Genomic DNA, 22,159 nt, shown 5'->3' on the forward strand with positions numbered 1-22,159 from the left:
GTGAGAAGAAAGCAATCGTTCTTTTTACCCGTTTTGTGCTTTACTGGCTAGTTTAATTTTACGCACAAGTAATCCGTCGGTTTGTTTGATGTTTTTATGTATATCAGTACCTATAGTTTGGCTTTTTGGCAACATATTTATACTGGTATACCATAAAATGTCATTTCATTATTTAATAGTGCAAATATGTTTGTTTGTTTGTTTTTTTGTTTTTCAAATTTCCTTAAGCAACACACCATCATCAACACTTGCTCTGCTTAAATACTTTAAGCCAGCGAATTCAGATCTTATTCCTGCCTAATATTTGTTTGCGATGTCAAGTTTAAATAAAAAACAGAAAGGGTTTGAGACTGAGTGTTTGTAAACAAACCATTTACTGGGATTAGACTGCGTTTGTATATTGCTCTTCCTACAGTTGTTAGAATGACATTTCAGCACCACAGAAGCGGACAGCGACGCTTTTAAATTTTTTACAAAGGAGCCAAACGTCTTTCATTTACTGCAAGCATTTTCACCCAAATCATAAAAAAACAAAGTGTTTTAATAAGAAGACAACTTTAATATTGTAGTTGTCAAAGCTTATTTACTCGCATGAAGATTAATGATAACGTGGATATTCTACCATCCCGTTATTCCTTTCACAAACTGTTACTTATTTATATAGAATTTTTCCCCATATGTGGCTGTGTCTTTAAAAGCACTCCTCACCTCCCTTCTTACTGGGTAGCATAGATGAATTGTGTGCACCAATGAATCGTGCAAACATACAAAGGGATCTAGTCCCTCCCCCATGCACACACAGCACCCGAAACTGTTATATTGCAATGAGCTGGGTGAGGAGAAGCGATGCTCTTAAAAGATTTAAATCAATTTTGTTCTTCTGTGAGGAGATTTCGGATATTTACCTTGGATTAAAATGTTATAGCCATGGATGGTAAATTTCGTTCTTTTGTTTCCTTCTCTGGGAAATAATTATATCGGATCCGGGATGACAAAGACAATAGGATACCGAGACTGGAGATGGCAGGTGCTTTGGTGGCATCTTTTCTTTCTTTTGTGGAGTACAATAGACGGACAAACTCGTTACAGCATCCCAGAGGAGCTAAAACGGGGATCTGTGGTAGGAAATCTTGCCAAAGATCTGGGTTTGGGACTGTCTGAGATTTTTGACCGTAAGCTGCGCGTTGCTTCTGAGGCTGGTGAGCAGTATTTCAGCGTGGATGCGGGGAAGGGCGAGCTCGTGGTGAATGACAGAATAGACAGAGAGGCTTTATGCGGACAAAGCGCCATCTGTGTGTTGACGTTGCAAGTGGTCATTGATAAACCTTTACAGTTGTACCGAGTGGAGGTGGAAATACAAGATATCAATGATAATTGCCCTACATTCCCATCTCCAGAAACAACATTGCAGATAGCAGAGTCGACAGCGGCAGGGGCACGTTTTCCTTTGGAGACCGCGCAAGATCTTGATGTCGGAGTGAATTCAGTGAGATCGTATAGTTTAAATAAAGACGATTTTTTTACTTTAAAGCTTAAAGATGTCTCCGGTGGAAGGAAGGTGCCAGAGTTAGTCCTCTCTAAATCCCTCGACAGAGAAAAAAAGCCTACACATCAACTCCAACTAACAGCTATAGACGGAGGAAACCCGGTGAAATCTGGGATATCTCAGATAACCATAAATGTATTGGACAATAATGACAATTTCCCTGTTTTTGAGAAAAATGTTTACAAAGTCTCTGTAAGCGAAAATAGTGTGCAGGGTACACCCATTATTAAACTGATAGCAAATGATATTGATGAGGGTCTCAATGGAGAAATTGAGTATTCATTTGGGGGGCACACACCAGACAGTATCTTGTCTTTGTTTGATATTGATTTATTAACCGGGGAAATTAGTCTGACAGAGAGTTTAGATTTCGAATCAAATGCTAATTATGAAATAGATGTTTCCGCTAGAGACAAAGGGACTCCGAGAATGGAGGGGCATTGCTCTCTCCATATTGAAGTATTAGATGTTAACGATAATGCTCCAAATATATTTCTGACCTCCCAACCTAACCCTGTGCCTGAGGATGCACCAAGTGGGACTGTAGTAGCGTTAATCAGTGCAAGAGACATGGATTCCGGTGACAATGGTAAAGTGACACTGCAGCTCCTTAAGGGCTCTCTTTTTAAACTGAAACCCTCTTTTTCTAATAATTATGCACTGGTTACCAGCGGTCCTTTAGACCGAGAGAGTTCCTCAGAGTATAATATAGAAATAACAGCTACTGATTTAGGGTCCCCTCCTCTGTCGACAAAAAAGACAATTAATGTAACTATCACTGATGTTAATGACAATGCTCCTGTATTCACTCAGAAAACCTATAATGTGTATTTAAAAGAGAATGGAGTACCAGGCTCTATCCTGTACTCAGTATCAGCATCTGACCTGGATTTCGGTGAAAACGCAAAGGTCTCTTACTCTATACTGGACTCTAAAGTGCAGGACGTTTCTGTCTCATCGTATGTTTACATTAACTCAGATAACGGCAGCATCTACAGCATGCACTCGTTTGACTATGAGAAACTGAAGGTGTTTCAAATCCTGGTCCAGGCAAAGGATCAGGGCTCTCCGTCTCTCAGCAGCAACGCCACTGTCCATGTTTTTATCCTGGACCAGAACGACAATGCCCCCGCGGTTATTTACCCCTCCGCTGCCATGGGCTCCCTCTCTCATCAGAGGATGCCTCGCTCCGCGAAAGCGGGTCACCTGGTTACCAAGGTGACAGCCGTGGACGCTGACTCGGGCCATAACGCCTGGATCTCCTACAGACTGGCGGAGGCCACCGACGCCTCTCTCTTCACTGTCAATCTGTACACAGGGGAGGTGAGGACTAAACGCGCTGTGTCCGAGCAGGACGACTCCTCTCAGAGGATCCTTATAGAGATCAAGGACGACGGGGAACCGATCCAGTCCTCCACAGTCACGGTGTCCATCGTGCTGGAGGACGGCCTCCATGAGCCCATCTCAGACCTCCGACATAAAGCGGCCGAGCCCAGCAAGAAAACTGGGAGAATCACCCTTTATTTGATTCTCTCTCTGGCCTCGGTGTCCGTGCTGTCTCTGGTCACTTTTCTCATCTTAGCGGTTAAATGCATCAAGAACAGCAGGAGCAGCAGCACGTGCTGCATGACACGGACCGACTCTGATGATTACAAGAACCCCAACAGAAACCTGCAGATTCAGCTCAACACTGATGGACCTATAAAATACGTTGAGGTCCTGGGAGGAGACATGCTGTCTCAGAGTCAGTCCTTCAGGTCCTGTATGTCTCCAATGTCAGAGTACAGCGATTTCACTCTGATTAAACCCAGCAGCACCACAGACTTTAAGGAGGTGATCAGTGTTCTGGATGCGTCTTTACCCGACAGCACCTGGACCTTTGAGAGCCAGCAGGTGAGGCGAAAATTGACGAAATAACCTGCACACACTTTTCATTATTGCTGTCATACATTTCTGAATTAATCCTTTAAAAATATATATAATTTTAAATGAAAATTTAACATCAAATTGGTTTCAAGTGACAGCAGTAATTTATTTTTCGTGTGTTTTGACTCTAGTATGATTAGGGGAGAATAAATTGATACTATTGAACTGTTTTGCCTGCCTTTTTTGGCTTAAAAAAAGCTATTTAAAATATTGTTTAGAATAAGATTGTCGGAATTGCATCTAAAAATCTTATTAACTTTTTTTTTAACCAAAGCATGAGCTCGAAGTGATTTTTTCATATTCAAAATGTACCTTTTTTTAAGCCTACCGACAATATATTTTATTGTATGTTTGTTTTTTCTATAACACCAGAGATGTACAATTTGTGAACTGATATTAAGCTGAACTGACAATGCATTTTTATGTGGTCTTAATTCATTGCAGTAATCATTAGAAAACCTTTTGCCCTTTTAAATTAATATTCTTATTTATATTTCTTTTTTATTTATATTTAATTTTCGAGAGAAAATTATCACACAGACCGGACTTGAACCTTCATTTGTACAGCTTCGCTTCTGGCAGTGTGTACTGGTTTCATGAATAGGCTTAGCGCTCTGTGATTGGATATTTAAACTGGATGCTGTGAACCAATAGCATACAGAACTGTACAAAGAGATCTACTCTATCCCCCATTTACTCACATCACAGTAACCCTCACTGTGCTCGGAGGTGGAGAGGACATGCGCTTATCCAATGGCGTCCGGAATATATATTTTGTTACAAATAGCTTAAGGATTTTTCTATACAGTATCCATTCTGGTGATGGCTTTATATGCTGGGCTCTGTCGATGAATATTTGGATGGGAAATAATATATTCTAACGGACTAAGGATGACAAAGAGAATAGGATACCGAGACTGGAGATGGCAGGCGTTTTGGTGGCATCATTTCTTTCTCTTGTGGAGTACAATAGACGCACAGACTCGTTACAGCATACCAGAAGAACTAAAACAGGGCTCTGTGGTAGGAAATCTTGCCAAAGACCTGGGTTTGGCATTATCTGAAATTTATTATCGCAATCTGCGTGTAGCTTCTGAGACTGGTAAGCAGTATTTCAGCGTGGATGCGGGGAAGGGCGAGCTGGTGGTGAATGACAGAATAGACAGAGAGGTTTTATGTGGACAAAGCGCCCGCTGTGTGTTACCTTTACAAATTGTAACAGAGAATCCCTTGCAGCTGCATCGTATAGAAATAGAAGTAAGGGACATAAATGACAATTCTCCGGTTTTTATAACCGAGGAGAAATATTTAAAGATAGCAGAGTCTACTGCCACAGGCATTCGCTTCCCTTTAGACATCGCGCAGGATCAGGACGTTGGAAGTAATTCCGTTAAATCGTACACATTAAGTAAAAACGAGTGTTTTAGTTTGAAACTGAAAGAGTTGTCTGGCGACCGACAGGTTCCGGAGCTGGTCCTAGAGAAACCGCTTGACAGAGAGAAGCAAAGTGTACATCAGCTATTACTGACAGCGTTAGATGGAGGTAATCCTGTAAAAACTGGAACGACAAAAATCGTAGTTTCTGTACTTGACATCAACGACAATGTTCCTGTTTTTAAAAAAGCTTTGTATAATGTATCAGTACATGAAAATATTGTTTCTGGTTCTGTACTCGTTAAAGTTGAAGCAGCAGACGCAGACGAGGGCGTTAATGGAGCGATTCAATACGCATTTGCTGAACACACATCAGAATCACTGTTATCTGTTTTTCAATTGAATCCAGACACAGGGGAAATTTCCTTGATAGGGCCTTTAGATTATGAAAGCAATACAGTGCATGAAATACGTATTACTGCAAAAGACAAAGGTGTTCCTGAGATGGAAGGTCACTGCCGCGTGCAAATAGTTGTCATAGACATGAATGATAATGCTCCAGAAATAGTGTTGACTTCAAAACCAAACCCAGTACGCGAGGATGCACCAAAAGGCACTGTTGTAGCATTAATCAGTGCACGAGACCTCGACTCTGGTAATAATGGAAAAGTTTCATTAGAATTAAAAAGTGGGCCTCCATTCACTTTGAAACCTTCATTTTCTGACAACTACGCACTCATTACAAGTGGTGCTTTAGACAGAGAACGTTTTTCAGAATATAATATTGAAATTACAGCCACTGATTCAGGCTCACCTCCCTTGACCAGTATGAAATTTGTACTCGTCACTATCACTGATGTGAATGACAACCCTCCAATATTTGGTCAGCCTTCATATAATGTGTATTTAAAAGAGAATGGAGTACCAGGCTCTATCCTGTTCTCAGTATCAGCAGCTGACCTGGATTTTGGTGAAAACGCAAAGGTCTCTTACTCTATACTGGACTCTAAAGTGCAGGACGTTTCTGTCTCATCGTATGTTTACATTAACTCAGATAACGGCAGCATCTACAGCATGCACTCGTTTGACTATGAGAAACTGAAGGTGTTTCAGATTCAGGTCCAGGCAAAGGATCAGGGCTCTCCGTCTCTCAGCAGCAACGCCACTGTCCATGTTTTTATCCTGGACCAGAACGACAATGCCCCCGCTGTTATTTACCCCTCCTCCGCTGCCATGGGCTCCCTCTCTCATCAGAGGATGCCTCGCTCCGCGAAAGCGGGTCACCTGGTTACCAAGGTGACAGCCGTGGACGCTGACTCGGGCCATAACGCCTGGATCTCCTACAGACTGGCGGAGGCCACAGACGCCTCTCTCTTCACTGTCAATCTGTACACAGGGGAGGTGAGGACTAAACGCGCTGTGTCCGAGCAGGACGATTCCTCTCAGAGGCTCCTTATAGAGATCAAGGACGACGGGGAACCGATCCAGTCCTCCACAGTCACGGTGTCCATCGTGCTGGAGGACGGCCTCCATGAGCCCATCTCAGACCTCCGACATAAAGCGGCCGAGCCCAGCAAGAAAACTGGGAGAATCACCCTTTATTTGATTCTCTCTCTGGCCTCGGTGTCCGTGCTGTCTCTGGTCACTTTCCTCATCTTAACGGTTAAATGCATCAGGAGCAGCAGGAGCAGCAGCACGTGCTGCATGAGACGGACCGACTCTGATGATTACAAGAACCCCAACAGAAACCTGCAAATTCAGCTCAACACTGATGGACCTATAAAATACGTGGAGGTCCTGGGAGGAGACATGCTGTCTCAGAGTCAGTCCTTCAGGTCCTGTATGTCTCCAATGTCAGAGTACAGCGATTTCACTCTGATTAAACCCAGCAGCACCACAGACTTTAAGGAGGTGATCAGTGTCCTGGATGCTTCTTTGCCCGACAGCACCTGGACCTTTGAGAGCCAGCAGGTGAGAAGAAAAAAACAGTAGATCTAAGCTAAATGTTTTAGATCATTATTATTCTTATCGTCGTTTTTAAGTCACTTTGAAAAATCAGCGGTGTTCGTTAAATTCTTGAAATGTTGCTTTTTTGCACAGTGCAGATATTCTTTTTCAGTATAGATTTTTTTTTCTATTAGCATTATTAAAACTGTGGTATTGAATCGGAATTTATTGCAACTTATCTTTCCGTTAAGGGTTATTACTATTGTCATTTTAACTCGTGATCCATTAGCATTAAAACGCGCGTTCCCATTTCAATCGAAAACCACTTAATTTACTTTCCTGTCTGAATCACCCTAAAATAATAACGCCCTTTCAAAAAATGTTGTGGGTTTTTTGTTTGTTGGTTTGTTTTTTGTTTTTGCGTCTGTATATTTTTTTTACTTCCACTCAGTCGTGATTTTCTTTCCATGAGTACTCTCTGAGGATCTTAAAATATTCGCAATTGTTTCATTTTTCTCAGACGTCTTTCTACTGTGATAGAAAATATCACAAACACCGAAAACGTAATGATGGCAACATACTTAAAGAATCGAATTATTTCTTATCACGATCTAGTTTGTTTGATAACGTTCTCTTCTCTCTGTGACAGCAGTAAACAATAATTTAATGTAAAGTATTTGTTTTCTTTTACTTTGGAAACAGGGCATTTTTCGTGTCTTTCCACTCTATTGTGCTTGTATAACACCAATTTGTATTCCCCTCTCTTGTTTGTATTGTGAGAGAGGTGGTGCAAAACCCTAACAGCTATGTTAGTGCTCCGTCATTGGATAGTATAGATGAATGCTCTGAACCAATAGCATGCAGATCTCTACAAAGAGATCTACTCCATCCCCCATTCAGTCGCATCACAGTAACTGGCACAATGCTCCGAGATGGAGGTGGAGAGGAGATGTGCGTATACACAGATGTCCATAATTTAGACCTTTGTTATTAACGTGCATTCGTGGATTGATCTCTAGCATCATATTCATTCTGGCGCTGGAATTATTGTCGAGGTGGTTATGTGAACAATATATCGATGGGAAATAACACATCCTAACGGATCGGGAATGACAAAGAGAATCAGACACCGAGACTGGAGATGGCTGGCTCTTTGGTGGCATCATTTCTTCGCTTTGTGGAGTACAATATACGGACAGACTCGTTACAGTATCCCAGAAGAATTAAAACAGGGCTCTGTGGTAGGAAATCTAGCCAAAGATCTGGGTTTGGGACTGTCAGACATTTTTGACCGTAAGCTACGCGTCGCTTCTGAGGCTGGTAAGCAGTATTTCAGCGTGGATACGGGGAAGGGCGAGCTCGTGGTGAATGACAGAATAGACAGAGAGGCTTTATGTGGACAAAGCGCCAGCTGTGTGTTGCCTCTTCAAGTAGTAATAGAGAATCCACTACATCTATATCGTATAGAAGTGGAAATTAGAGACGTCAATGACAATGCACCGAAATTCCTTAGCAAAGAAAAACATTTGAAAATTGCGGAGTTGACAGCGGTGGGTGCGCGCTACCCTTTGGAGACAGCACAAGACCTCGATGTGGGTATTAATTCCCTAAAATCATACAGTCTTAGCAAAGACGAATGCTTTAGTTTAAAAATGAAAGAACTTGCAAATGGCAGAAAAGTACCGGAGCTTGTACTGGAAAAAACGCTTGACAGAGAAAAACAAAGTATTCATCAATTACTGTTAACAGCATTAGACGGAGGGAATCCTGTCAAAACGGGAACATCAAAGATCACAGTGACAGTTTTAGACAATAATGACAATGTTCCTGTTTTCAAAAAAACGTTATATAAAATTACGGTGCCTGAAAGCAGTCAAAGTGGCTTAATGCTCGCAAAGGTAGAAGCAACTGACCAAGACGAGGGTGTGAATGGAGAAATTGAATATTCATTTGCTGACCATACACCAGAGATATTGCGCTCTATTTTTCAGATCAACTCTGCAACAGGGGAAATTTTCCTTAAAGGAAAATTAGATTATGAAAACTTTGCAACACACGAGTTAGATATTAGTGCAAAAGATAAAGGAATTCCTGAAATGGAAGGTCACTGTCGCGTACAGGTGGAGGTAATAGATATAAATGATAACGCTCCAGAAATTGTTCTGACTTCAAAACCGAGCCCAGTACCAGAAGATGCACCAAGTGGTACAGTAGTGGCTCTGCTTACAGCTCGAGACCTTGACTCCGGTGACAATGGTAAAGTGACATTAGGGCTCCCAAAGGGCTCTCCTTTTAAACTGAAACCCTCTTTTTCTAACAATTACGCACTCGTTACTGGACGTAATTTAGACCGGGAGACATTCTCGGAGTATAATATCGAGATTACAGCCACTGACTCAGGCTTACCCTCTCTATCATCTAAGAAGACTATTAATGTCACTATCACTGATGTAAACGACAACCCCCCTGTGTTCTCACAGCCCTCTTATAATGTGTATTTAAAAGAGAATGGAGTACCAGGCTCTATCCTGTTCTCAGTATCAGCATCTGACCTGGATTTGGGCGAAAACGCAAAGGTCTCTTACTCTATACTGGACTCTAAAGTGCAGGACGTTTCTGTCTCGTCGTATGTTTATATTAACTCAGATAACGGCAGCATCTACAGCATGCACTCATTTGACTATGAGAAACTGAAGGTGTTTCAGATTCAGGTCCAGGCAAAGGATCAGGGCTCTCCGTCTCTTAGCAGCAACGCCACTGTCCATGTTTTTATCCTGGACCAGAACGACAATGCCCCCGCTGTTATTTACCCCTCCTCCGCTGCCATGGGCTCCCTCTCTCATCAGAGGATGCCTCGCTCCGCGAAAGCGGGTCACCTGGTTACCAAGGTGACGGCCGTGGACGCTGACTCGGGCCATAACGCCTGGATCGCCTACAGACTGGCGGAGGCCACAGACGCCTCTCTCTTCACTGTCAATCTGTACACAGGGGAGGTGAGGACTAAACGCGCTGTGTCCGAGCAGGACGACTCCTCTCAGAGGCTGCTTATAGAGATCAAGGACGACGGGGAACCGGTCCAGTCCTCCACAGTCACGGTGTCCATCATACTGGAGGACGGCCTCCATGAGCCCATCTCAGACCTCCGACATAAAGTGGCCGAGCCCAGCAAGAAAACTGGGAGAATCACCCTTTATTTGATTCTCTCTCTGGCCTCGGTGTCCGTGCTGTCTCTGGTCACTTTCTTCATCTTAACGGTTAAATGCATCAGGAACAGTAGGAGCAGCAGCACGTGCTGCATGAGACGGACCGACTCTGATGATTACAAGAACCCCAACAGAAACCTGCAAATTCAGCTCAACACTGATGGACCTATAAAGTACGTGGAGGTCCTGGGAGGAGACATGCTGTCTCAGAGTCAGTCCTTCAGGTCCTGTATGTCTCCAATGTCAGAGTACAGCGATTTCACTCTGATCAAACCCAGCAGCACCACAGACTTTAAGGAAGTGATCAGTGTTCTGGATGCGTCTTTGCCCGACAGCACCTGGACCTTTGAGAGCCAGCAGGTGAGCATAGAGTATTAAAAGATGTGACAAATAAAACTAAATTTCAAATATCACTGATTGTGCTCCAGCAGAATTAAAATTATTGCTTTTTTGTGTGAAATCATAACGAGAACTCAAAGTCGACTCCAATTATAAATAGCTTGTTATGTATTTAAGTTAAAGCACTAAATCTACATTTATTTTTAAATATCCGATCACTTAACTTGTAAGTTATTTCCATAAGTTGTGGTCCTCGGCTGGTTTTATCATTCACCACTGTGTGTCTGATAGTGTGCAGGTTTTCGAGTTGACCGTTTCAGCACCACTGAAGTGGACAGCGACTCCCACATAGGTCACGCTAATCGATTTTGAAATTTAAAAAAATGACATTTCCTCAAGACGGTAACAAATAACAATATCTAAACATTTATATAACATATTTATCTGTTAGTAGATGTTTTATCTTTGTTTTGTTTTACATTTTCCAGAATTATTGATCTTCCCACAGACATCCTAAATTTGTCTCAATAAATCGAATGTTGTGACTAATATGTTCTATGATGAAAATACTGTGATGATATAAGGAGTCTCGGGTATTTTCAATCCTTCTAGCATGGCAGTGCAAAAGCCTTATTGTGTCTTTAACGATGCTGCACCGTTGCCTTCTCATTGGATGTCAGCGATGGATGCTGTGCACCAATAGCATTTAGAACTGTACAAAGAGATCTACTCTCTCCCCCATGCAGCTTCAGCCATCACAATGCTCAGAGAGGATAGAGAGTGGGCAAATGGTTCATACACTTTGAGTATAAGGTTAAATCTTAATCCTATCTTTAGCTATAAAAACGTATCATTCCAATGGGATATGTCGCGCTTTTGGAATACGGATTTTTGCTTTATGGGCTCCGTTCTTTGTGGATATTGTGTTTTTTGTTAAATCAGGGATGACAAAGAGAAAGGAATATCGAGACTGGAGATGGCAGGCGCTTTGGTGGCATCATTTCTTCCTCTTGTGGACTACAGTAAACGCACAGACTCGTTACAGCATCCAAGAGGAGCTAAAACAGGGCTCTGTGGTAGGAAATCTTGCCAAAGATCTGGGTTTGGAACTTTCGGACATTTATGACCGTAAATTGCGCGTTGCATCTGAGGCTGGAGAGCAGTATTTCAGCGTGGATGCGGGGAAGGGCGAGCTCGTGGTGAATGACAGAATAGACAGAGAGGCTTTATGTGGACAAAGCGCCAGCTGTGTGTTGCCTTTGCAGGTGGTCATTGAAGATCCGTTACAGTTACATCGAATTGAGGTGGAAATACGAGATATTAATGACAACTCTCCACGTTTTCTTTCAAATGATTTGTCTTTGAACATAGCCGAGTCAGCAGCAGTGGGACTACGCTTTCCTTTGGAGAGCGCATCTGACCCAGACGTTGGAAGCAATTCCCTTAAATCATACACACTCAGTAAAAATGAATGTTGTTCCCTTAGAATAAAAGAAATCGAGGGTGGGAAGACCGTCCCGGAACTTGTATTAGAAAAGCCTCTAGATCGAGAGAAAAAATCAGTCCACAAAATATTACTAACAGCATTAGATGGGGGGAATCCAGTAAGATCCGGAACCACACAAATAACCATAAGCGTTCTTGACAATAATGACAATATTCCGGTTTTTGAAAAGAATCTTTATAAAGTGTCCCTGGGTGAAAAAAGTGTACAAGGAACTGTTGTTATTCAGCCCAAAGCGTCAGATGCAGATGAAGGTTTAAATGGCGAAATAACATTCTCGTTTGGCTCTCGGACGCCAGACTCGGTGTTGTCGGTCTTTGATATTAACCCTACAACCGGTGAAATCATTCTGAAAGGGGAGTTAGATTATGAAACTGCCAAGTCATATGACATTGATGTGACTGCAAAAGATAAAGGCAGTCCTCAGATGGAGGGTCACTGTCGCGTGCAGGTTGATATTACTGATTTCAATGATAATGTTCCCGAAATAGTTTTCACTTCTCAGCCCAAGCCATTGCGTGAAGACGCACCAAGTGGGACAGTTGTGGCTTTGATCAGTGCGCGAGACCTTGACTCTGCTGATAACGGTAAAGTAACGTTGCAAATTACCAAGGGACCTCCCTTTGCTTTGAAACCTTCGTTTTCTAATAATTATGCGCTGGTTACCAGTGGGACTTTAGACAGAGAACGATTTTCAGAATATAATATTGAAATCACAGCCACTGATTCTGGCTCTCCTGCCTTGATCAGTAAAAAAAATATACCTGTTATTATCACTGATGTGAATGATAACCCTCCTGTATTCACTCAACGAAATTATAATGTGTATTTAAAAGAGAATGGAGTGCCAGGCTCTATCCTGTACTCAGTATCAGCATCTGACCTGGATTTCGGTGAAAACGCAAAGGTCTCTTACTCTATACTGGACTCTAAAGTGCAGGACGTTTCTGTCTCATCGTATGTTTACATTAACTCAGATAACGGCAGCATCTACAGCATGCACTCGTTTGACTATGAGAAACTGAAGGTGTTTCAGATTCAGGTCCAGGCAAAGGATCAGGGCTCTCCGTCTCTCAGCAGCAACGCCACTGTCCATGTTTTTATCCTGGACCAGAACGACAATGCCCCCGCTGTTATTTACCCCTCCTCCGCTGCCATGGGCTCCCTCTCTCATCAGAGGATGCCTCGCTCCGCGAAAGCGGGTCACCTGGTTACCAAGGTGACAGCCGTGGACGCTGACTCGGGCCATAACGCCTGGATCTCCTACAGACTGGCGGAGGCCACAGACGCCTCTCTCTTCACTGTCAATCTGTACACCGGGGAGGTGAGGACTAAACGCGCTGTGTCCGAGCAGGACGACTCCTCTCAGAGGCTGCTTATAGAGATCAAGGACGACGGGGAACCGGTCCAGTCCTCCACAGTCACGGTGTCCATCATACTGGAGGACGGCCTCCACGAGCCCATCTCAGACCTCCGACATAAAGTGGCCGAGCCCAGCAAGAAAACTGGGAGAATCACCCTTTATTTGATTCTCTCTCTGGCCTCGGTGTCCGTGCTGTCTCTGGTCACTTTCCTCATCTTAACGGTTAAATGCATCAGGAGCAGCAGGAGCAGCAGCACGTGCTGCATGAGACGGACCGACTCTGATGATTACAAGAACCCCAACAGAAACCTGCAAATTCAGCTCAACACTGATGGACCTATAAAGTACGTGGAGGTCCTGGGAGGAGACATGCTGTCTCAGAGTCAGTCCTTCAGGTCCTGTATGTCTCCAATGTCAGAGTACAGCGATTTCACTCTGATCAAACCCAGCAGCACCACAGACTTTAAGGAGGTGATCAGTGTCCTGGATGCTTCTTTACCCGACAGCACCTGGACCTTTGAGAGCCAGCAGGTGAGAACAAAATCCGAAGGGAACTCAGTAAAAGTATATCCCTAACCCTAAATTTAAAATTAACGTATCCTGATTTTTTTTATCCTGAGTTTCATTTTGCAGTTCCTTGCTTGATTCTGTCTAGCAATGAGTGTAGTGCAACAAGTTCTCCTCCTCGCAGTTTTTTGTTTCTACACTTTCTTGTTTGATTATCACTATGGAATGTAGTAACTGTAACAAATCCGGGTATATATTTAATTAAGTGATAATATACATAATCGCTTTCACTCTCTCTACCATGCACTGCGTGTGTGTTTGTGTGGTACTACTATAATGGTAAAAGAAAAATTTTACCACTACTGTTGGTTTCAATTTATTATTGCATATCTTTTTTTTTCCAAAAAATGTTATTAGTTTCATGTTTTTTCTTACTTTAAAAAGACACTAGTTTTCATAGAATTAAGGAAAACTTACAATTCAGTTGCAACAGTTATTTTTAATTCACTCTTGATATATGTTTTTCAGCGTTTTCAATAAGTATAATCAGTTATTAGTTTTCGGTCTTTATGTTAATGAGGCGTATCAAATATAGAAATCCCCTCTAATTCAAATTGCCAAGATCTTCAAAATGTCTGCCGTGTGTCGTGTTATAGTTTAAAGAAAATGTGTATTTATTTGATTTGATTTTTATTTGTCTAGAATTATTGAGCTTTACAATGAAGCCAGTTTTTAACCTTTGATCTTCTTCTGATAAACTGCATTGTTTGGGGAAAATCCGGTTTGGAAACCACGCCCCCATGCGGGCGCAAACAGCATTGCGTTAAATGACATAAGGCTGATACGCCACTGTTTTGACAATGAGAACTCTCTAAGAAAACCACGTGGGGGGATTTTTCTATATAAAGATGACTTATCCTTTGCATTTGTGACTTCCATCTCAGTTATACGTTTTAACAGACTCTTGGCGTGCTGTGTTGTCTTTCGGTGTAATCTCAAACTTCTGAAACCATTTTTTTTTCGAGTTGATACTCCTATGTGGAAGTGAAGTCACTAAAAAGTTTTCGGTGCGTGTGTGAGAGAGAGATGACAACACTGATCCAACCCTGTCTTCCAATGAGAGGGAAGGCCTGATTTGCCTCTCTCCGCCCATGAGGGGAATCAGGCGGAGGAGACACAAGCAGAGAGTGGAGGCAGAAAAAAACTTTGAGTTTTCGCTCTCGTTTATTTTTTATTTTTTCTTTAAAGACGGCCGTCATGGTCACATCAAAACATACCATCGCCCTTTTTCTAAAATGGAAATGTTTAGGAGTGTGGACGTCGCGTTTTAATTCTATCATGGATACGCTACAGTGAAAGAAGTTAGAAACGTTGCCGTTCCCTGATCCTCGGAGCGCAGTACAATGGACTCCGCGCAGACAAAGTACTCGGGAGGAGGGAGGCTGTGGAGGGTTTACTTTTATCTAGCATGGGTCTCCTGTGCGTCCGCTCAGCTCAGCTATTCCGTATCGGAGGAACTAAATCCAGGCTCTGTCGTGGGGAATATCGCTAAAGACTTGACTCTCACTGCTCAGCGGATTGTTCAGAGGAGGCTGCGGGTGGTCTCCGAATCATCAGTGCAGTACTTTGAGGTGAAGCAGACGACCGGCGATTTGATTATTAAACAAAAAATTGACAGAGAGAATCTGTGCGATTTAAGTTCAGCGTGTTCACTACACCTTCAAATACTTATGGATGATCCTTTAGAGATCCATCGCGTCGTGGTGAACGTTCTGGATGTGAATGACAATGCGCCGCAGTTTTCAACCACTAACATTTCTTTGGAGATTTCTGAGGCGGCCGCACCTGGCACACAATTTCGTTTGGAGAGCGCGCACGACCCTGACGTGGGTACCAACTCGTTACGCACGTATCATCTCGCATCAAATGACTTCTTTACTTTGAATGTGGAAACTAAAAGTGACGGCCGCAAGTTTCCAGAGCTAGTGGTGGATAAAGCTTTGGACAGAGAGAGGCAGGCCTCGTTTCGCCTGCTGCTCACTGCTGTGGATGGGGGTCAGCCAGAGAAATCTGGCTCAACACTTCTGCTCATTGACATTCTGGACGTAAATGACAATGCGCCCGTCTTTGACGAACCTGTAAAGAAAGTTACACTATTAGAAAATGCTGCACTGGGCACTTTAGTAACGAAAGTAAACGCCACAGACGCCGATTCGGGTAGCAACGGGGACATATCGTATCTTTTTAGTAAATACACACCACAGCACGTTCTCAATCTATTCACTGTGGATTCTAAAAGCGGGGAAATCCGTGTAAAGGGTGTTGTGGATTATGAGGAGATGAATACATATCACATAACAGTGCAGGCCAGAGATGGTGGCTCTCCCGCTATGGAGGGCTCCTGTAACGTCATTGTGACCATCACTGACGTGAATGACAACGCACCAGAGGTGAAACTGGTGTCACTGACTGAGTCTATCAGAGAGGACTCAGCACCGGGGACCGCTATAGCGTTCATAAACACACGGGACCCAGACCCTGGTCTGAATGGAAATGTTAAGCTCACTATCACGCCAGGTTTACCATTCAAACTCATGTCAACTTTTGACATGAGTTACCGCCTGGTCACAGCTGGCAACCTGGACCGTGAGACTGTCCCAGAGTACTCAGTTATCATCAAGGCCACTGATGCTGGTTCCCCTCCCCTTTCATCACAAATCAACTTTGTGGTGAAGGTGTCTGATGTAAATGACAATGCCCCCACCTTCTCTCAGTCTTCATACTCTGTGGACATCTCAGAAAACAATGCTCCCAGTTCCCCCATCGCTGTCGTTTCTGCCACTGACCCAGACCTTGGTGAAAATGCACACGTCTCTTATTCAATCCTTACAAGCATGGTGCAGGGCTCACCCATATCTTCTTATGTCTACATCAACCCGAAGAGCGGTCACATCTACAGCATGCGCTCTCTGGATCATGAACAGCTTAAAGCTTTCCGTATTGAGGTGCAGGCTGAGGATGCTGGAGTGCCCCCACGGACATCCAACGTCACTGTGCACGTGTTTGTTGTGGATGTGAATGACAATGCACCAGTGATTGTACACCCCTCCTACTCAAAAGACAAACGATTAGAGTTCACTGTGGCCCCATCTGCCAGTCCAGGGCACCTTATAAATAAACTGGTCGCAGTGGATGCAGACAGTGGGCACAATGCTTGGTTGTTTTACTCAATTGCTCCTGGACCAAATGCTGGTATGTTCCGTATTGGGGCACACACTGGGGACCTCCGCACAGCTCGAAAGTGGGACGAGGAGGAAAGTGGTTCAACTTATGACATTGTGGTCATCATTCAGGATAATGGCGACCCACCCAAGTCCACTTCTGTGAACGTTACAATAACTGTGGATGAGAAGGCACCAGCCAACGATGCTCCGATTATTCCTCACCACATACCTTTCTACCAACGCAATGGGATGCCAGATATCACTTTTTACCTTATCATCTCTCTAGCCTGTGTGTCAGCGGTGTCCTTTATCACATTTGTTGTTCTCATGGTGCGCTGCCTGAGACACCGTGGCCCAGGGCTGGGAGGCTCTGAATGCTGCTGCTATGGTCACCACAGGTCCAGCCGCTACCATCAGAGGCCTAGCAAGGACCTCCACCTGCAGCTCAATACTGATGGACCCATACGATATATGGAGGTTGTGGGAGGTCCCCAAGAGCCACATACACGGACCTACAGGCCCTGCTACTCCACTATATCTAGCCGAAGTGACTTTGTATTTATGAAATCACCCATGCTGAGTCACAACAACACACTCAACATGACGCTCAGCAAGAAGTACCTTATGAACTCAGCCAGTGAGGTGAGAGATTAAGTGGGAAAGTGAGCATATACTTTTCACTATTAACATTAGACTTGTGGAAATGCATAAACATCCCAAAACACGTCTCTGTTTTGTTATGCACTGAAAACGTCCCCAGTGACTTGCTGTATTTTATCTTTTACTCCATTTGTTTTGCTTTACCCAGAGGACCAGTCTCTCTCTACATGGTGACAGGGCTCTGAGAGTGTTATTGTTCTGTTAGATAGGTTTGTGAAGAGTGAAAAAACATCTTAATATTTAATCTAACCCAAGGGCAAATGTGGTTACTATCTCTGGCTTGAAGCATTTTAAGTGACAGAGAATGCTGCTATTTATGAAGAAGAAAGCTGCAGTTATAAAGGGAAAAGAAGCTAGCTGGAATAGCAAAATAGGGGGAAAGGGGTAAAACATAAGTGCTGTTAACAGATGGAGGGGAGGAGACAACCAGATGAAGATGGGTACTGCAGAGTTGGCTCAGTGAAATGGCTGGAAGATAGAGGGGAACAGGATGACAGAGGGAGAGATGGGGGTGACGGAGGAAAAGAGCCAGGAAAGAAAATGGTAAGATGGGTGGAGGGAGAGAGCCAAAGAATAAAGCAGTAGCTGAAAAACAGGAATTCGTGGGGTCAGTGGCCTGAACCCTGACTTCCTGTTGTCCTCTGAACCTTTGATGATTGGTTCCATGCCTCAGCATCACATGAGGTCGCTCTTAGAGATCAGTGGGGAATTCAGTAGAAAAAAAACAGAACGTTTTGTTTTTCATCTTTAATCAATTTATCCTCAGTATTCCTCATCTGGCATTTCACATCTATGTGAGGCTGCTCTGTTATTTTGATAATGATTTTTACCCTTGACTCTATTTAATATATTTTTAAAAACCCTCATATTTCTACCAACTCTGTTTTATAAAGACTCTGCACAGAATTAGGTTGTCCCTGAGGTCAGCAGCGTACCATCTGTCTCTTTACTCTAGTGACACGTGTGCAACAAGGACAGCAGAGCAAAAGAGACAGAGGGACTGATAACTGGAAAGGAAGGATGGCTTTATGCATGTGTGGCACAGTGACAGACGGCACAGGCTATAAAGCTTTAGAGTACCACTACGGGTGTTTGCGTGCCTGCATGCATGAGATTGTGTGTAAAAAGCATCAGGCAGGAGGAGCCCTCCAGTAGTGTGTAATTTTAGCAGGTCCCTGGGGCCTTAATCCTTCCCACTGCCCCTCTTTGTATCCTTTATTCATTTGCAGTGTGCTCTCTTGGCAAACTCTCTTCAATAATGTGCTTTCACATAAGACTTGGGTTAAAATGACAGTATATTAAAGGATGCGAAGCATTTTGACTCACTGCAAAGTCATAACCCACCTTTTCCCTTCTTCTTTTTTTTGTTTGTCATTTGCATCAAGATCTGAATGTTACCGTTTAGTATTTCAGTCTTTAAGCTTGTGTGAGTTCATAAGGGTTGGCACAAAGTTAGGCCAAGTGTTTTTTGTAAATATGCTTTTTTTAATGGATGACAGAGCTGTGCATGGGACATACTGGTTCATGCGGTTCAGTAAAACTGTCCTCAGAGGTTATGATTAGTTGAGTCATGATGTTTGTTTAAAGGAGAGGAATATCATAGTCAAACACTACTCATTGTGATCCTTTTTTGTGACGGTGCAAATTAAAACAGTATTGAAGTCGGCAGTTTAGATTTGAATACCATGATTTTGACCTTCCTGTTCCTAAATCCAGTTCTCTTTATATTTTTGAGCTTTTATGCACATTACTGTGAGGTAGCTAAGGAATCCAGCCAGGTTCTAATTCACCTGGAGATCCTTCAAAGCTCTTTGGTTCAACTCAGAGATGTAAGGGAAGTAGATTGACCCATTTTTAAATCTTCCAGGTCTAATATGATCGTCTTTCTGTGGGATGAGAAGTCAGACCCGCAGAGCTGTAATCTGTCTCTTCATTGGCAGCATGTCTGGATAGTCTGTCTGACCTTCTCTCTCTCTCTCCATGCTTACGTTTAGCTTGCTCTCAAAAAAAGAAAAACAGCTTGTGAATTTGTAATAACCTCATTCATATTTCTTTAGTGACCGACTCATTAAAGAGAACAAATCATAAAGAAACAAGCACAGCTAAAGCTCCTCAGATAATTGCAGATGAAGTCAATTAGATTTTGTCTCTGTAAGCCGGTAATAGGTTTTACTGTTGGGATTTGTTTTACCTAGAAACTGTTGTTGTTGTAACCACCTTAATTTAAAACCTTGGCAACACACATCGGTTTGTCTTCAGTTTTACTTAAAAAAAAAAACTCAAGCCAATAAGCATTGGAGAAAGCCTAGTTTTATCTGTCTGCTTACACCCGGCTTTCCATAAGGAAGCATACAGGAAGATATTCCAGTACAGTCTGTTATCCTTCTTTCCACATGCCTGCATTGGGATTTGACCTTGAAAACGATCAGTGTTTGTCTGTGAAAGTGTGTGGTGAGAACAACTCACGCAGCTGGAATGCTGGGTCTCTCTCTCTGTGGATGTTTGCTTCCCCTCACTGCTGATATTTTTTTCTCCCTACAACTCAGACAGATTTACATGCCCACGCATACACATCTCTGTGTCCAATTTTAGACTTTAACCATCGACCGAGCTCTGCCGTGAAGGAGGATGAGAGTTCATTTTTCACCCTCCCTCTCATCTTCACCCATTAAAAACATTTCACACTGTAATAAAAAGCTTGCGAGTTGTTACGAGGAATAACCAAGCAACCCTGTCTGTAACGGACCTTGTTTTTCTCTTCCGGAGAGCTGACTTGTGTTCAACATGAAAACAACACTGAAACTGAATCCACCGACAGCTATTTTCACTCAACGCTACATGCATTATGGGGTCGTTAAGCAACTGTGCTACTGCTTCCATTACTTTTTCATCATGCACACTCAACTCTGTTGGGAGTGTCTTCAGGTCCTGCAGTTACATTCACTTGTTTTGTCTTCAGGCTGTTCCAACAAACTGTATTTCCCTGTTTGGTCCTGTGTGGTCACTAACCTTTATTCCTTTATTTACCTGTATTCTAACAGATTCTCAGTCAATACTGCTCCTTGCGTGTAGCTGTCTTTCACTTTTCTCTGCTCTCTTGCTTCTTTCCATCATTCCCTTGGGTAGAACAGCTCTTTTAATAATGCAGCACATCATTCTGCTGGCCTCTCTCTCCAGGGAGCTCTTGTGTCGATTAGGCAGCAGAATCTGGAGCCAAGCCACGGGTCTATTCACCGCATCACTGCACAACAAGAGAGTCAGAGAGAGTGAGGGAGGGAAAGAGCTAGAGAGAGACATGGTGGCATGGCCCATGAGGTAGAGATGGACAAAACCGCAAAGGGGTTGAAGACATTAATAGACAGCAGAAGCATGCAGAGATGGGAGAGGCTTTTATCACTGCTTCTAAGTTTTGGTATCCAAAACTTAGAAGCAGCTTTTGTCCTCTGACTCTTTAAAAGAGATTTTTATAAGAAGCAGTGTGGGAAGCTAATCAGTCTGTCTGTGTGTCTCCTAAAAGTCTTGTCAGTGTCATAGTTTTGGTTTGCCTTCATTTTTCCACTCATGAGCTGGCAAGCTCAGTATTTTAGACACATCTCTATGTGTACTGTCATCCACTGAAATAATCCTTTCAGATGCAAGTCATTTGGACGTCCAGTTCAGCTTCTGGCCACTTTGGTGCAAAGCCGATTGCCCACTTAAATTACCACGTTCTCTTTTAGATGATGTCGGTCTTTTGATTTTAGTTTTGAGGGTTTTCTTTTTTCCTTATTTTTTAAGTCGACCTGTAGTTTTTGTGTATGTGTGCGTGCTCAGTTTATGCCCCACAGTGTTTGGGACAACATGGATGCCTGAAGGTACAGTTATTCATGGACATCTGTAATGCTTTGATGAGCCTCGGTGAAAAACTGTAAAGACAAATGATACACACAGGCATACATCGTCATTGCACACATCTCAACTACAAACCAAATGCATAAAAAACACTAAACTGCGCCTTAGAAACATCTTGCTGTTGTTGCGATGAAACATATATTTCATACTGCATCTTCTGTTCTCTTCACAGCAAAAGCCTCCCAACAATGACTGGCGCTTCACACAGGGACAACGACCCGGACCTAGCGGGTGAGTAAGCAGAGTAACACATTGATTCAGCTGAAATCCGCAGTAATATCTAGATCATGTTATTGATTGTCAAGGGGAAAAAGAGTAAAAGGGGTGAGGGTTTTTTTTTAAAAAGGGGGGGATGGTAGTGAGCACTGTAACCATAATAATTTGCTATCTGCAGTGTGCCATCTGATTTTAAAGTACAGATGGCATCACAAGCAAACATTTTTATGTGACTTCAAATTTTATTCCAGTGGTGATGAGTTTCTTGTTCCAGCTGATTGCATGATTCTGCTCAGTAAGGTCGTGAAAAGCATCTCTGCCTGTTTCCAGGCTGCTTTCTAAAATGGCTGCTGCAGCTTCCACTCCCCCTCCCCCACCCCTGCTGTTCCTTTCCTCTCTGCGCTCCCTGAGCCTGTGCGCCATCGCTCAGTACTACTGATGAGGAACAGTGACCAGAGC

The 22,159-nt window shown here is 43.2% G+C and overlaps 1 protein-coding gene and 1 pseudogene across 26 annotated transcripts in view; both read left to right on the forward strand.

Annotated features, from left to right (window-relative positions):
- Positions 1-22,159, forward strand: part of LOC146524650 (protocadherin gamma-C5-like) — a 298,508-nt gene that overhangs the window by 268,662 nt on the left and 7,687 nt on the right. For 15 of the 26 annotated variants that reach the window (XM_085174258.1, XM_085174221.1, XM_085174288.1 and 12 more), the window contains exon 2: positions 21,657-21,715. In XM_085174258.1, coding sequence (XP_085030384.1) covers positions 21,657-21,715 — 59 coding nt within the window. The other 11 variants (XM_085174099.1, XM_085174108.1, XM_085174133.1 and 8 more) reach the window with 4 other exon arrangements.
- Positions 3,448-7,902, forward strand: LOC146524682 (protocadherin gamma-C5 pseudogene; annotated as a pseudogene).

Source organism: Neolamprologus multifasciatus, chromosome 2, assembly GCF_963576455.1.
Source record: "Neolamprologus multifasciatus chromosome 2, fNeoMul1.2, whole genome shotgun sequence".
NCBI lineage: Eukaryota > Metazoa > Chordata > Actinopteri > Cichliformes > Cichlidae > Neolamprologus > Neolamprologus multifasciatus.